The following is a 12,491-nucleotide window of genomic DNA, read 5'->3' as shown; positions in this document are numbered from 1 at the left end:
AATTATAATATTCAATTGGGTGTAGCAGAGAGAACAACGTCTCTTCCCATTGTTTGATATTTTACGTTCTTTAACTCAAGCTCATCTACCGCTGCATCAATACCATCTTTTCCGATGAACCTGGGAGCAACGGTAATAACCAATTGATTATATGCTTGACTCTTTAAACAAGATTGGATAATCTTTGCACCACCTTCAATCATGAGGGACTTGATACCTAAAGTTCTTAATAACTCAAGTACGCTAGGCAAAGGAATACGATCTACAATATTAAAAAAGATGAGATCCCTTTTTTTTTTTTCTTTTTTTTTTTTTTTTTTTTTTACCTGTTTCTGTCTTGACTAAATAAACCTTAACCCCTGCGTTTTCTAGTTCTGATCGTTTTTCTTTATTTTCAAATGCTCCCTTTTCAGTTGCAATCACCCAAGGTTGTTTTCCGGTATTAGATTGAAAGTTTTTTATGAGCTTACAGTGAGATGGGAGTTGAAGAAGAGGATCCAACACGATAGGCTGCGGTTGTTTTGCTGTGACTAAATCATCTGTAGACAAATGTCTGGCTAATAAAAAAAGGGGTAAATGAACACTTGAGTTATCACAAAGTCCTTTGTTACCATTTAATTGTGGATTATCAACTAGAGCAGTACCAATACCTACAAGTATTCCATCATGAAGTACACGTAATCTGTTCATTTTTTTTTTAATTTTTTTTTTATACATTCATTTTTCTTTTTCGTCTTGACCTGTGTGTCATGGCCATACTTTCTTTACCACTCAACAATACCTGCTGACCTTTCTTTGCTATCTTCCCATCAAGACTTTGCGCAAATGTCAGAGTGACAAAAGGTCTATCATCATAGGTAGGAATAGTATCATAGATTGTATCCAAAAATTCTTTGGCTTCTTTATAAACGTTTTCCATCTGTTCAAAGAGAAAGACCACGAATTGTAGAAAAAATTATTTTTTTTTTATCTCAGCCTTTTTTTTTTTTTTTTTTTTTCAACAAATGTGTAAATTTCATGCAAAATTTATTAAGAGAAGATGAATCATGCTTTATGCTGTAGAAGCAGAAGCAGCTTTCATGGCAGATTGTCTTTTTGTAAGTTTAGTGGGAGCCTTGACGTTTGCCTTTTCAATCGTTTTCTTTGCTGTGGGTTTCTTGGGAGCAGGCTTTTTGGACTCTTTCTTTGTAGCAGTCGTCTTCTTGGGAGATTCCGTTTTCTTTGGGGTCTCCTCTTGTTCAGTCTTTTTTGTAGTACGAGTAGAACGGATAGAACCAGCAGGCTTTTCCTCCTCCTTCTTTTCTTCCTTGGCTGATCTAGCTTTCTTTGCAGCTTCTGCCTTGTGTGTTATCTTGGCTTTCTTTGCAGCAGTAGCCTTCACAGCAGTAGACTTTCTCTTTTCTGGGGTAGTCTTATCTTTAGCAAGCTCTTCCTTTTCAGCTGTAGTCTTCTTATCGTCAGACTTCTTTACAGATTTCTTTTCAGTAGATTTCTTTTCAGTGGATTTCTTTTTAGTGGACTTCTTTTCAGTGGATTTCTTTTCAGTGGACTTCTTTTCAGTGGATTTCTTTTCAATAGGTTTCTTTTCAATAGGTTTCTTTTCAATAGGCTTCTTTTCACTGGCCTTCTTTTCATTGGCCTTCTTTTCAGGCTTGACCAATTTGATCGTTCCAGACATGCCTAAAAAATGGAGATTTTTAGTTATCATATGCTCTCTCTCTCCTCGAAAAATCTCCTTTAAAATTAGTTTACCTTTAGGAAGAGCAAAGATGTCCTTTGCTACACCACGTTTGATAGCAGCAGAAATTTGAGCATCAAAATGAGAACCAGGGGTAACGTTATTATTTGCTATGATATATCTTTTAATTGCAAGACGAGAGCTACCCTTACGCTCTTTTAGTGCGTGGATAGCATCTATACAAATAAAAAAGAAATGAATACAAACAAAAAAAAAAAAAAAGAAAGCGACTTGCCGATAATCATTGATTCATACTGAAAAATAGAGAATATAATTCATGAATACTTTTATATGAGTACAATAGAAAAAGACTTACAGTAGGATGATCAGAAGCTTTCTTTGTAGTAGAAGCAGCAGTAGCAGTCGCGGTTTTTGTCTTGGTTGCAGCCATCTTTCCTGATTTTTTTGATTTTAAAAAGGAGAAAAAAATAAAATAAAATAAAAAAATAAAGTCGCTTTTTATTTTGTATTTTTCACAAAATTCGAGAACGGCTTGGGGAATATTTGGTGAAGTTCAAAGTCAGAATTGATTGATACCACTTTGAAATAAAATGATGACCATTTTTTTATTTTTTTTATTTTTTTATTTTTTTTATTTTTTTATTTTTTTTTTTTTTTTTTTTTACTACTATAGGGAGAGTGTGTATGTTTATAATTTTTAATAGCTTGAAAGATAAATTGAGCTTCCTAGAGTTCTGCCTTGAATGTGGAAAAACTGTGGAAATAGTTGAAGGCAGGATAACTATCAAAGCAGAAATTGAACAAGAAATAATGCAGGAATACTTTAACTATAAAATGTCAAAAAAGTCTAATCAAAACAATAATGGTTGAAGCTTTAGCAGAAGCTAGAAGTTTTAAATAATAAAATATATAAAAAAATAAAATGACAACCATCTATTTTTTTCTTTTTCTTTTTTTTTTCTTTTTCTTTTTACTACGATAGGGGGTATGTATCTGTTTAAAACTTTTGTCACTCTCCTTGTCACCAGCATAAGCATTGTTTTGTGTCTTGAAGTCTTCGCAACAAAAAACCTTTATGATTTTGATGAAAACAAACTTCTAATATGCTATGATTTTGAAAATGTTATGAAGATGAGGCGAACACATTATATCCTCAATACAAATAACAATGTACTTACACTTTACAAAGATTATGACTGTAAAGGTGAATATGAAGAAGTAAAGCTTGATTCTGTGACAAAAAAGAAATGGGCATTTGATCCAAAGAAAGGTTTTCAGTTTGCAAAACTAGGAGAACATAAACAAAAATCAGGTGATTATAGTGAATTTGTGTTGAATGGGAATTATATTGGACATCCTGATGGATTGGAAGCATTTGGAGAGTATAGAAATGTTTGGATGTAGGATATTCTAAATTGATTTCAATAATAATAAAAACAATATAAAAAAAATGATAAACCCCTTTGAAGAATAGGATAAAATCTTGTTTCATTTTACTTTTCAAGGACTCTTCTTTCCAATTAATCATCATCTAAAGAAAGTTATTGACTGACCATTCCATCTCGGACAGTCTTTTCAATGATGTTTGAATACAATTCCATAATTCTAAAAGTGAGTATATCATTCGTTTCAAACGCTTTTAAGAGGGTGTTGATGGCTGTGAGTCTTCTAGTAATGGGAGATACATAGTCAAGATTGATTGGAATAATAATAAAAAAAAAGGCTGCTATAATTCTGTATTGGATTTGAGGATTTTCAAAGCTTGGGGTTCAGTAGGGCAAGAAACAGCAAATTCAATGGCATGGTTAATCCAAGGTTATTAGCAAGATAGGTCTGGTCTAATCTTGATTTTCGGAATTGAAAATGACTGCAGTGTAGATATCTGTATTTGGAGCAGGTTTCTTAACAGCAAGAGTAATACAGTAACAACAACAGGCGTATTGTTTTGACTGATGGGTGAAATAGCATCTGTGGCTGATGTGTTGTTCTGTATTGTAGGCTTAGAGTTCTAAGTAGCAAGAAGCAGCTACAGAATTCAATGCAGATGCAGATAAAGCTTGCTCTTGAACACCATTCAATGTATCTACAGCATCAGTTTGATCGTTACTAGCGTATTCAGAGGTAGTCATGTTAACAATAGAAAGAGACTAGAGTTTTTGAGTGTCATCCTTTTTTTTAATTTTTTATTTTTTTTTTTTTGCTACTACTGGCAAGTCTTTTTAAAATCCCCAGCTTAATTCTATTACTGTTTTTTATTTGGACCGCATCCTCTTCCTTTTCTTGCAGAGATGTCAAATGCCTGTTGACTTCTTTGACACTCTCTAGCCAATTCAGAACAACACATGAAATCTCAATTTGTTGTCGACATATGGAATTTCTATCGTCTGTTCTTGTTTACAATGTTCACTGGAAAATGATCAACTTATTTCAGGACCCTATGCTAATTTTCAGCAATAAGATTCACAAGATGACTTTATGGAAATTCAAAAAAATATGAAACATCCAATGGGATTACCATTTTATTTTGAGTGTGTACAGTTTTTTTTTTTCGGTAAAAATTCATGCAGAAGATTGACCAATTAAAATACTCTCTGCTATTTAAAATGGCTACGATCATCCAAATCAAGAGCAATGTTATTTCCTAACAACCATTATTTAAAATCTTCCAACCAAATCGTCCTATAACACAAACCTGCTGAAATCTTTTCCATCCAAGAAACCATTTCGGCCGCTGTTTGAACTTGAATCAGTAATCGTACCCTTGAATTCTTGATACGGAACACGTTGGAGCGCTTTTTATAGTCTGTTGCGGCAATGGCTTGAAGCCGAGCAAGTGATAGGCTGATGAGATGAACGTATTTATGGTGTTGTTGGTAGTTGGAAGGAAATGAGGGTAAATAGAGTGGTGTGTATGTCTTTATTTCATAGATTTCTAACATGGTCCCTCTTAGTTCCATAAATACATGTCTACTGATCATTGAGTCATACTCATCCTCCTGCTAATGATCTTATCTTACCTCCAAGGACGTCGCCACGGCCTCTTTCCTATTGAATTCATCTCGAATTTGATGTGGCCTATTCCCACTTTATGAACTGAACATGAGTATTTTGGTAAAGATTCGTCACAAGTGATGATTGGCTGCGTAAAAAATAGGTGTTACATGATTTTGAAGATGATTTAAACAGAATGTACCTTTTCTTCTCCTTCAGTCAAGCTTTTATTATTTGAACCATTTGTAATTGTTGTGCTCATTGAGGATCGTTTGGATGATTCCATAGGACCTTTATTTTTAATGAACGTTCCCTTTTGTCGTGAGCATTTCAAGAAATAATTTATGCATTTCGGTTTTAGATGGCAGCATTCGAATCGATTGCTAGAAGGTATAATTCCTGTTTGAACAAATAAGGAGATGGAATAAACATCAATGCATTCTTACCTTTCTTATTTTTGATATGTGTTGATTGTTGTTTAATCATGTTTAAAAAGAAAGAAATCAGATAAAAAAAGGGAAAAATAAAATTAAAAGCTTTGTTGCAACTATCCTATGTCATTAATAAGTGTTGTTATTTTTTTTTTATGGGAAATACTATTCCTTGATCGGCTGACAGCTGCATAATAATAGCAGAACTTTCTATTTTTTCAGTTATTTTGTGACTAGAGACTTTTTTCATAGTGTTTTTTCAAACGAATTTGAGAATGAGAAATTCAATGTAGCCAGTAATAGTTGAATTGTATTTTATAAAAGTGGACCCACTGCCCTCATTAAGTTTCTTTTTTTCGTCATTTTCAACGCAATAATCTTCAGAGACAAAAGTCTATATAATTTGTATTGTGGACGATACAAAAGAAAACACATGTTTATTTTCGAAAAGAGTAAACGAGATGATTGACATAGAAGTCTACTCTAATCATGATCCTCATGAGCCAATACTTCAAAAGATCTAAAAGAGCTTATGGCTCATCCAACGTACATCATTTGTATTCATTGATTGGAGACCATCACAGGATTCTACACCAGGAAAAACGATGTGAACAACTCCAGTCTGGATAATCCATATGAACCAACAGAAGCTTAGCGCTTTACTAATTAAACCACAGTTGTAATAAATGATGCTCAAGCTGTCAAGTAATTTGACAGCATTCACTATCTTTAACCAGTAAGTTTGATGGGAAATATTCAACTTTGTAATTGATCTATTTGAAAAAATAAGATGACTTCCACTGTAATTAAACCAAAAAGGAAGACACCCAACGCAAAAGATGACAAATTTGAATTCCGTGCTTTGTATGTCCTGAAGGAGTAATATCATAATACTATGAACTTGATTATTAACAAAGGATGTGCGTATTCATTCTTTTCATAGATCACAACATAAGCAATGTTACAGGTCATTAGCAAAAAAAAAAGTTTATGCAAAAAAAAAAAAAAAAATCAAGTCCGCATACTTACATAAAATGCATCAAATGGGTTTTCGTGTTAAATAATCGCTGAATCTTGAGCCTGAATAGCTATGAAAATAGTCGGGGGTAAATTCATTGATAAGAATGGACAAGGAAACTTAAAAAGGAGGTATATTGTTAAATCATCAGCTGAAAATCAGAAAAGTAGAAAGACAAAATCTATGAAAGCAGATACCATCGCACTATCTCTTCATGAGGCCGTCTAAATAAAAAGTAACATCGTGTTGTTATTTTCTGCATCTGGACGATTGAATTTCACAGCCTCTCTCCCATCTTGTATTACATTAAATCTTTATAAAGGGACCTAGTTACCCCCATCCATAAACGACATTTTATATTGATTGAACTAGCTTGGTTTCACATCTTTTATATGACAAAATAGCCGCTATTTGTTTAAATCATTCAACCGAGCTTTCGTGCGGAAGAGACACACGCATGGCTGTCATCAAAAAGATTGAATGTTGGAAAGAGATGAACTATTGTTGTAAACAGCTATCCTAACTTCACAGCGCTTGGAGTGAATGATAACAAGACGAATACTTCTGTAATGTAGTCCATACATATCTCGAGTTTTTTTTTTTTGACGACCGAGAAAAGGCAAAAGAAGGTCCCCAAGAGTGAAAGGATTTGTGATAGAGGTAGCAGTTATGGTGTATAATTTTAAAGTATCGGATAGAGCATTCAAAAGTGTATTCTGAACACTTGGATCGGTGAGGCCAGGCGAGTAGAGATTGAAACCAAAGAAAGAGACGACGTTGAAGATTCTATCTTAGGATGTGCACTGTGAGTGAGATATAGGATTTACAAAAGGGTGAACCAGCTGACGTATAGAATGAGAAGACATAGTTTCAGAAAAATCCTGGAGATAGTATGTCTAATTCTTGTCAGAAAATATCAGAGCAAAGAAGTAGGATTCCAACCGAGTACTACTGCTATATAGATGACGATTGCTGTTCCACAATAGACAACTGGAACGTGAGAACTGGATGGTGAGACCAGCTCTTTTTGCATACAAAAAGGGGTACAGCATGACCAACCTTGAGCAAATCAAGACAAAACTAAAAAAAAAAAAAAAAAAAAAAAAAAAAGACCAAGGAAACCTATTAGAAAAGGTTCAGTCTAGGCTATCATCAAAAAAGCCAGGCAAACTAATAATCTTAATTGAGGTTGACAAAGATTGCCATGCGAAATACATGATCGAGAACCATTTGACTGTCTTAAACCAAACGTTGGGAAAGATTTATTGATAAATCTAAAGATCCCAATATAAAGAAGGTGGATCATGTCCACTCTTGCTTCTTTTAGGATGAAAAGTAGAATTCAGACGAGAAGAATTACAATATATCCAGTTTATTATACATGAATCAATTCAAGATAAGAGCATCTAAACTCAGTCATATATACGTCTCTGTAATGCAAGTAAGGATCGTATCTATTGACTACTATGAATGGGTATCTCCTTTCGATGATTCTATCTACAAGAATAGCCCAATCAGTAATCATCTAGCATAATAAGTTGTGTTCATAAACACCAAACAAGCATTCTCAATTTCTTATTTTAAATAAAATATCTTTTGCTTCATGCTCTGTGAGCTCTATAAAAATAAATGTGGATTACTTGACAGGAACACTGGCTTCTTTTTCATGAACAAGGAGAAAACTATGTTTTCTTTCTTGTAGTCAGAATTAACATTTTTGCTATAAATACTTTTTTTTTTTCCTTGCAGTGGAAAAGAAGGAAAAGAATCAATTTCAAACACAAAAATCCATAAATCATCTTGAACTTGTAAAGAAAATGAAATTTACAGGAAAAAAGATGTTTCTTCTTTCATAAAGGCACAAGGGGGTCTAGTTTCTATCTGTTAAAGCGATGGAGATAAAATAGACAAAGATGAATATTTTCCACTGACGATAGATCCATTGGTCTCAAGTGGATGCTAAATGGCCTCGATTGATTTAGAATGAATCAGGCTATTTTTGTTCAAGGCCTTTTTGGGGAGAATAGTCATGGTGACCACAGACCACAGTCAGAATGGGATGATGAAGAATTTCGGGACACGAATACAACAGACAGAAGCGAAAAGAACAATGAACCATGTGCTTTTACAACCCAATCGAATCACTCCATCTACCGTGCCTTTCAAAAGCGGTTTTTATAAACAACATTTTCCTTTTTAAGAAAAATCTTTTTTTTTTTTTATTTATTTCCAGGAACCAAAATTTATGATTTGAAATTCATTTATAAAAAAAAGTAAGTCCCCCTTCGGATGGGGTAAATTGTAAAATGGTACGAGAACAGTGGTTTGGCCCCAAAGGGACAAGGAGAAGATGCAATCAGGCATTGAAACACATCGTTGGATCGATCATGATTTTTTTTTTTTTGGATTTGCTTGCTTGGATTGGATCAAGTAAATGACGGACAATAACCTTCATGACAGAATATGGTCACATCCACACCACATTGAGGACAGAATGCATAGGATTCGAATTGCATTGAGAGTGCTGTTTTAATCAAATTCATTTGCTTGTTTATTGAATAAAGAAGAAATATAAAGAAAAGGAAAAATAAGCTTGCATTGGAATGTATTTATAGTTTTTTTTTCCCCTCAATTTTTGGGCTGCGGAGAACCTCTGCGGTTCTTGCTGTTCCTCCTGTCAACAAGGTGGCCCAGTTGACTACGGTCGACTCAGAGTGCTCAAGTTCGGACACATGCTTTTATTCTAGCTCATTCTACAAGTGACACATGAAAATGAATTCCGTTTTATCAAGACGGGTAGATAAAGATATTATTTCACCAGCATTTCCTTTACATCCATTCATTGTGAAAGGAAATTGGACAACACAATGAATTAAGAAAAAAAAAAAAAGATGCCAAGAGAACTGATATTGTGATTTTAAGTTCTATAGCATGATCATTTCATTATGTCTGCTCTGAGCTCCTTCATAACCGATTCAATGTGACACACACCTTCTAAGAAAGTTCGAGGTGAAGGAAGATGAATTATTTTATAGAGTCATGAAAACATAGTCAAGAAAAGGAGGACATTTATTGTGATCAACATCAGCTTTTGAGAAACAGAGCCTCTTTTTGACGATTCAACTGTCTGAGCTATCGAATGTTAAAAAGAGCCTGGTAAAGCAACACGCTTTGTTTTGATGGACAAATATCTTTCGGGCCTGACTTGATCCACCATGAAATTGGTGACGGTAAAGAGACAGGTCCAAAAGACCATGGTGGTTAGGTTGAAAGGGGAAGTCTGATGGATTCGAAAGGGACCGGCTGTACAAAAATCAAAAATCATGGTAATGAGTGAGTGGGGTATATGAAGTAAAGGGACGAGTAACAAAAGTGGATGAAGGTTGGGATAGGTCTTGTCTTCGGTTGTCACCAGATGCTGAGAAAGTGAGCTCACGAGTGCTATCGAGTCGTTGAGTCTCTGAAAGGATGCCGTCACTGAGTCTTCAGAGTATCTCGTTCGCTTGTTCGGTCGAGGTGTTTGAGAGCGTCTTTGGGAGTTGATCGGAGTTGATTTTGATCGGAGCGGTGTGTGCCTGAATAAGGCTTTTCTATTCAACGTGACAGGAGAGGGTAAGGAAGTGGAGGAGGAAGAAGAGGTAGCTATCGGAGACGAAACCCTAGGCTGGTTAGAACTCGCTGAGCTGATGGAGGATGAACTCGGATGGCGAGTATGTTTACGCGGCAGATGAGAAATTTTTGTCTTTCTTGTGCGTCTTGTGTCGGATAGTTGTCTTGTCTTTGATTTATTAGACAGTGATGAGCTTGATGACTTTTTTGGTGATAGGCTGACGCGCTCTTGGTTGCCATCATGCACTGCTTCATTTGCTTCTTGTATTAAGTCTGATAGAATGCTATAGATTCTATCAAATGATTCTTGCTGTTCCATGTCATCATTATCACTGTATTCTATATCAGATAATAAACCCAGAGCTGAATCCGATCTATTGTTAGGCTCAGGTGAGATGGTATAACAAATTGGAGAAGTGGAACAAAGAATTTGTGTTGAAGAGTGACCCTATAAACATACCAGTTATTTGAATGAAAGAGAGAAAGAAAGAGAGAGAGAAAATGAAATGAAACCTTACCATTTCTTTAAAAAGAGAACGAGAGAAAAGGGGTTTTTAATTCAGAAATAGTAGTTTAAAGATGACCTTTTATATATTCTTCTTTGTGAATTCCACATGATCTGAGTACAGGGTTTAATTGTACAAACATTTTATTCTCAGACAACTGATGTTTTTTTTTTTTTTTATATTTGTGTTCCCATTAAACTCCTTTTGCTATCTTTCTTGGAATTACCTTTGTTACTCTGTCTTTGGTTTTATAGGTTCAGTTTGACTACATTTATGTTATTGTTGTCAATAGTATTAAGCGACTACTTGTTCAATCTCATAAAAAATAAGAAAGAATATACTAATTTTGCATCAAAGGTGCATAGAAATGAGGCTTTCAACTTTTTATTTATTAAAGAAAGTAACAGGATTTGTGTATAAATAACTGTGATAAATACGAATCGGCTGATTGAGAAAGTAAAGCACAAGACCACTACGACAATTCCCACTTGATATGACCAGAGTAAGATGACATAAGAAAGGGATAGTTTTATTAAATCTCATTCGACCTTTTCTGTAGTTCAAACTAAAATGTTGACTTTATTTAATTCAAGATTTTTTTTTTTTTTTTTGTAAAAGGGGGATTTTATTCAGATGCCGCAAGACGTACATCATTGTAAGCGTTTAATAAACTATAATCATGTTTTTTTTTTTGTTATTTTGTTTTGTAATCCGTGCAAAGTGTGATAGTGACAACAAAATCTGAGATAGAGAACTGAGCAGAAATGTATGGAGTAGCTGTTTAATGACCGACTCCTGTTTTCTTTGTGAATCTTGAGGATTTGCCTAGTAGCAAGAGCTACTAGATAAGCATCTGTTCATAGGCGCCTATCTAGCACTTCCAGTGATCGTATTGGCTAACCGATTCGGAAAAGTGTTTCCTTGCATTTGATCAAAGGTTCAAACGAATTTGAAGCCAAACTATGTCTTACATTGGACATACATTTGAAACAGGTTCATTTGATCAAACGTCAAACAAGCGCATTTGACGTTTGATTGGAAACACTCTAGGCATACAGAGACTACAAAACCTATAATAATTGAATCATTTCAATTGCCTTCAAGCCATACTTTTTTTCCATTGAGACTTGAATACTTGGATGGTAGACTCTGCTTTACCCAAATTGAAGAGAATCTATTCAACAAGCATTAATACTTACTCTTCTACACAAAGCGAAATAACATGGCTCTGTTATAATTGCTATATAATATGATTTATTTTATAAAATCAAGTTCTGAATATGGCTCAAAATTATATAGTTACAAGTAGTTTGTTCTATTCACATATTAATGGATAGATAGATTCAATTGTAATAATAGACTTTGTTTGCCTAGAGGTTCGCCAATAAACGGGTTGTTATTTTGATCTTTAACTTGAGTGGATTACTTGACTATGGTACTGATTGAGATTTATGAAAAGAGAAAATAGAAGGGGCATTGATACTGAAAAGAGACAGACTGTGTTTTTTGTTGTTACTCGAAAACACTACTAGCTACAATGCTGAGCATAGTATAGATCTGAACTGCAGTGGAGTTCTGCTTGTAGCCACTGTTGGAAGAGGGCCATTAAGTAGTCATCTTGAAAGAAGGTAGTAAGCCGATAAAACATACCCAACCTTCTAAATAGAGTAGCATCAGATTTGCGCAAATGACATTTGGGATTACACGTGGCGTACTTTGCAAGCCAAGACTCCAAACGCATCAGATACCGGCTGATAGCAGTTGAAGCAAGGACAAACAAAGAGGTCAAAAGGTTACGATCGAGCGTATGCCAAAGCTAACGACTTTCTAGTACTACGACCTCTCGCACTACATTAGCCTCAACTCCCGCGGGTAGAATCCTCTTTAGCACTAACTTTTCGCCAAAGGTTTAAAAATATTTTTGGCTCCAGCTTTTCAAACCTTGGGAGAGTTTTACAGTATTTCTGTGTCAGTTGGTCACTTCACCGAACAATTTGGTCGTATTTTTGAATTTTATTGGTCACTCGCTTGAAAATCAATTGGTCATTCTCATGAAAAAAGATTGATCTTTCCCACTAAAAAAAAAACAAGTTGTTTAGAGCAAAAGCACTTTACTAATTTCTAGACTGTCAATATCTATGTTCTTAGCAAAAAAAAAGGGGGGGTCTCGTTTTAACTCTGACCTTCTCTTTTTTTTTTAGTGGGAAAGATCAATCTTTTTTCATGAGAATGGAATC

General features: G+C 34.7%; 4 protein-coding genes across 4 annotated transcripts; all 4 read right to left on the bottom strand.

Annotated features, from left to right (window-relative positions):
- Positions 1-11: 11 nt before the first annotated feature.
- RO3G_13038 (riboflavin biosynthesis protein RibD domain-containing protein) lies at positions 12-690 on the bottom strand (the record flags this gene model as incomplete). Its single annotated transcript, XM_067667622.1, has 2 exons — positions 12-262; positions 327-690. 2 exons carry the CDS (start codon positions 688-690, stop codon positions 12-14), a joined length of 615 nt encoding a protein of 204 aa, XP_067523723.1.
- Positions 691-1,051: 361 nt separating this feature from the next.
- Positions 1,052-2,129, bottom strand: RO3G_13037 (uncharacterized protein; the record flags this gene model as incomplete). The annotated part of the gene is made up of 3 exons (XM_067667621.1): positions 1,052-1,680; positions 1,753-1,914; positions 2,051-2,129. The coding sequence occupies 3 exons, from the start codon at positions 2,127-2,129 to the stop codon at positions 1,052-1,054; spliced, it is 870 nt and encodes a 289-aa protein (XP_067523722.1).
- Positions 2,130-4,646: 2,517 nt separating this feature from the next.
- RO3G_13036 (uncharacterized protein) lies at positions 4,647-5,176 on the bottom strand (the record flags this gene model as incomplete). Its single annotated transcript, XM_067667620.1, has 4 exons — positions 4,647-4,666; positions 4,717-4,744; positions 4,893-4,981; positions 5,137-5,176. The coding sequence occupies 4 exons, from the start codon at positions 5,174-5,176 to the stop codon at positions 4,647-4,649; spliced, it is 177 nt and encodes a 58-aa protein (XP_067523721.1).
- Positions 5,177-9,281: 4,105 nt separating this feature from the next.
- On the bottom strand, positions 9,282-9,395 carry RO3G_13035 (uncharacterized protein; the record flags this gene model as incomplete). The annotated part of the gene is made up of 1 exon (XM_067667619.1): positions 9,282-9,395. The coding sequence occupies one exon, from the start codon at positions 9,393-9,395 to the stop codon at positions 9,282-9,284; it is 114 nt and encodes a 37-aa protein (XP_067523720.1).
- Between the last annotated feature and the right edge of the window lie 3,096 nt (positions 9,396-12,491).

The sequence above is a fragment of the Rhizopus delemar genome, genomic scaffold, assembly GCF_000149305.1.
Source record: "Rhizopus delemar RA 99-880 supercont3.11 genomic scaffold, whole genome shotgun sequence".
In the NCBI taxonomy this organism is placed as follows: Eukaryota; Fungi; Mucoromycota; class Mucoromycetes; order Mucorales; family Rhizopodaceae; genus Rhizopus; species Rhizopus delemar.
This window is presented reverse-complemented; position numbering and strand designations above follow the sequence as displayed.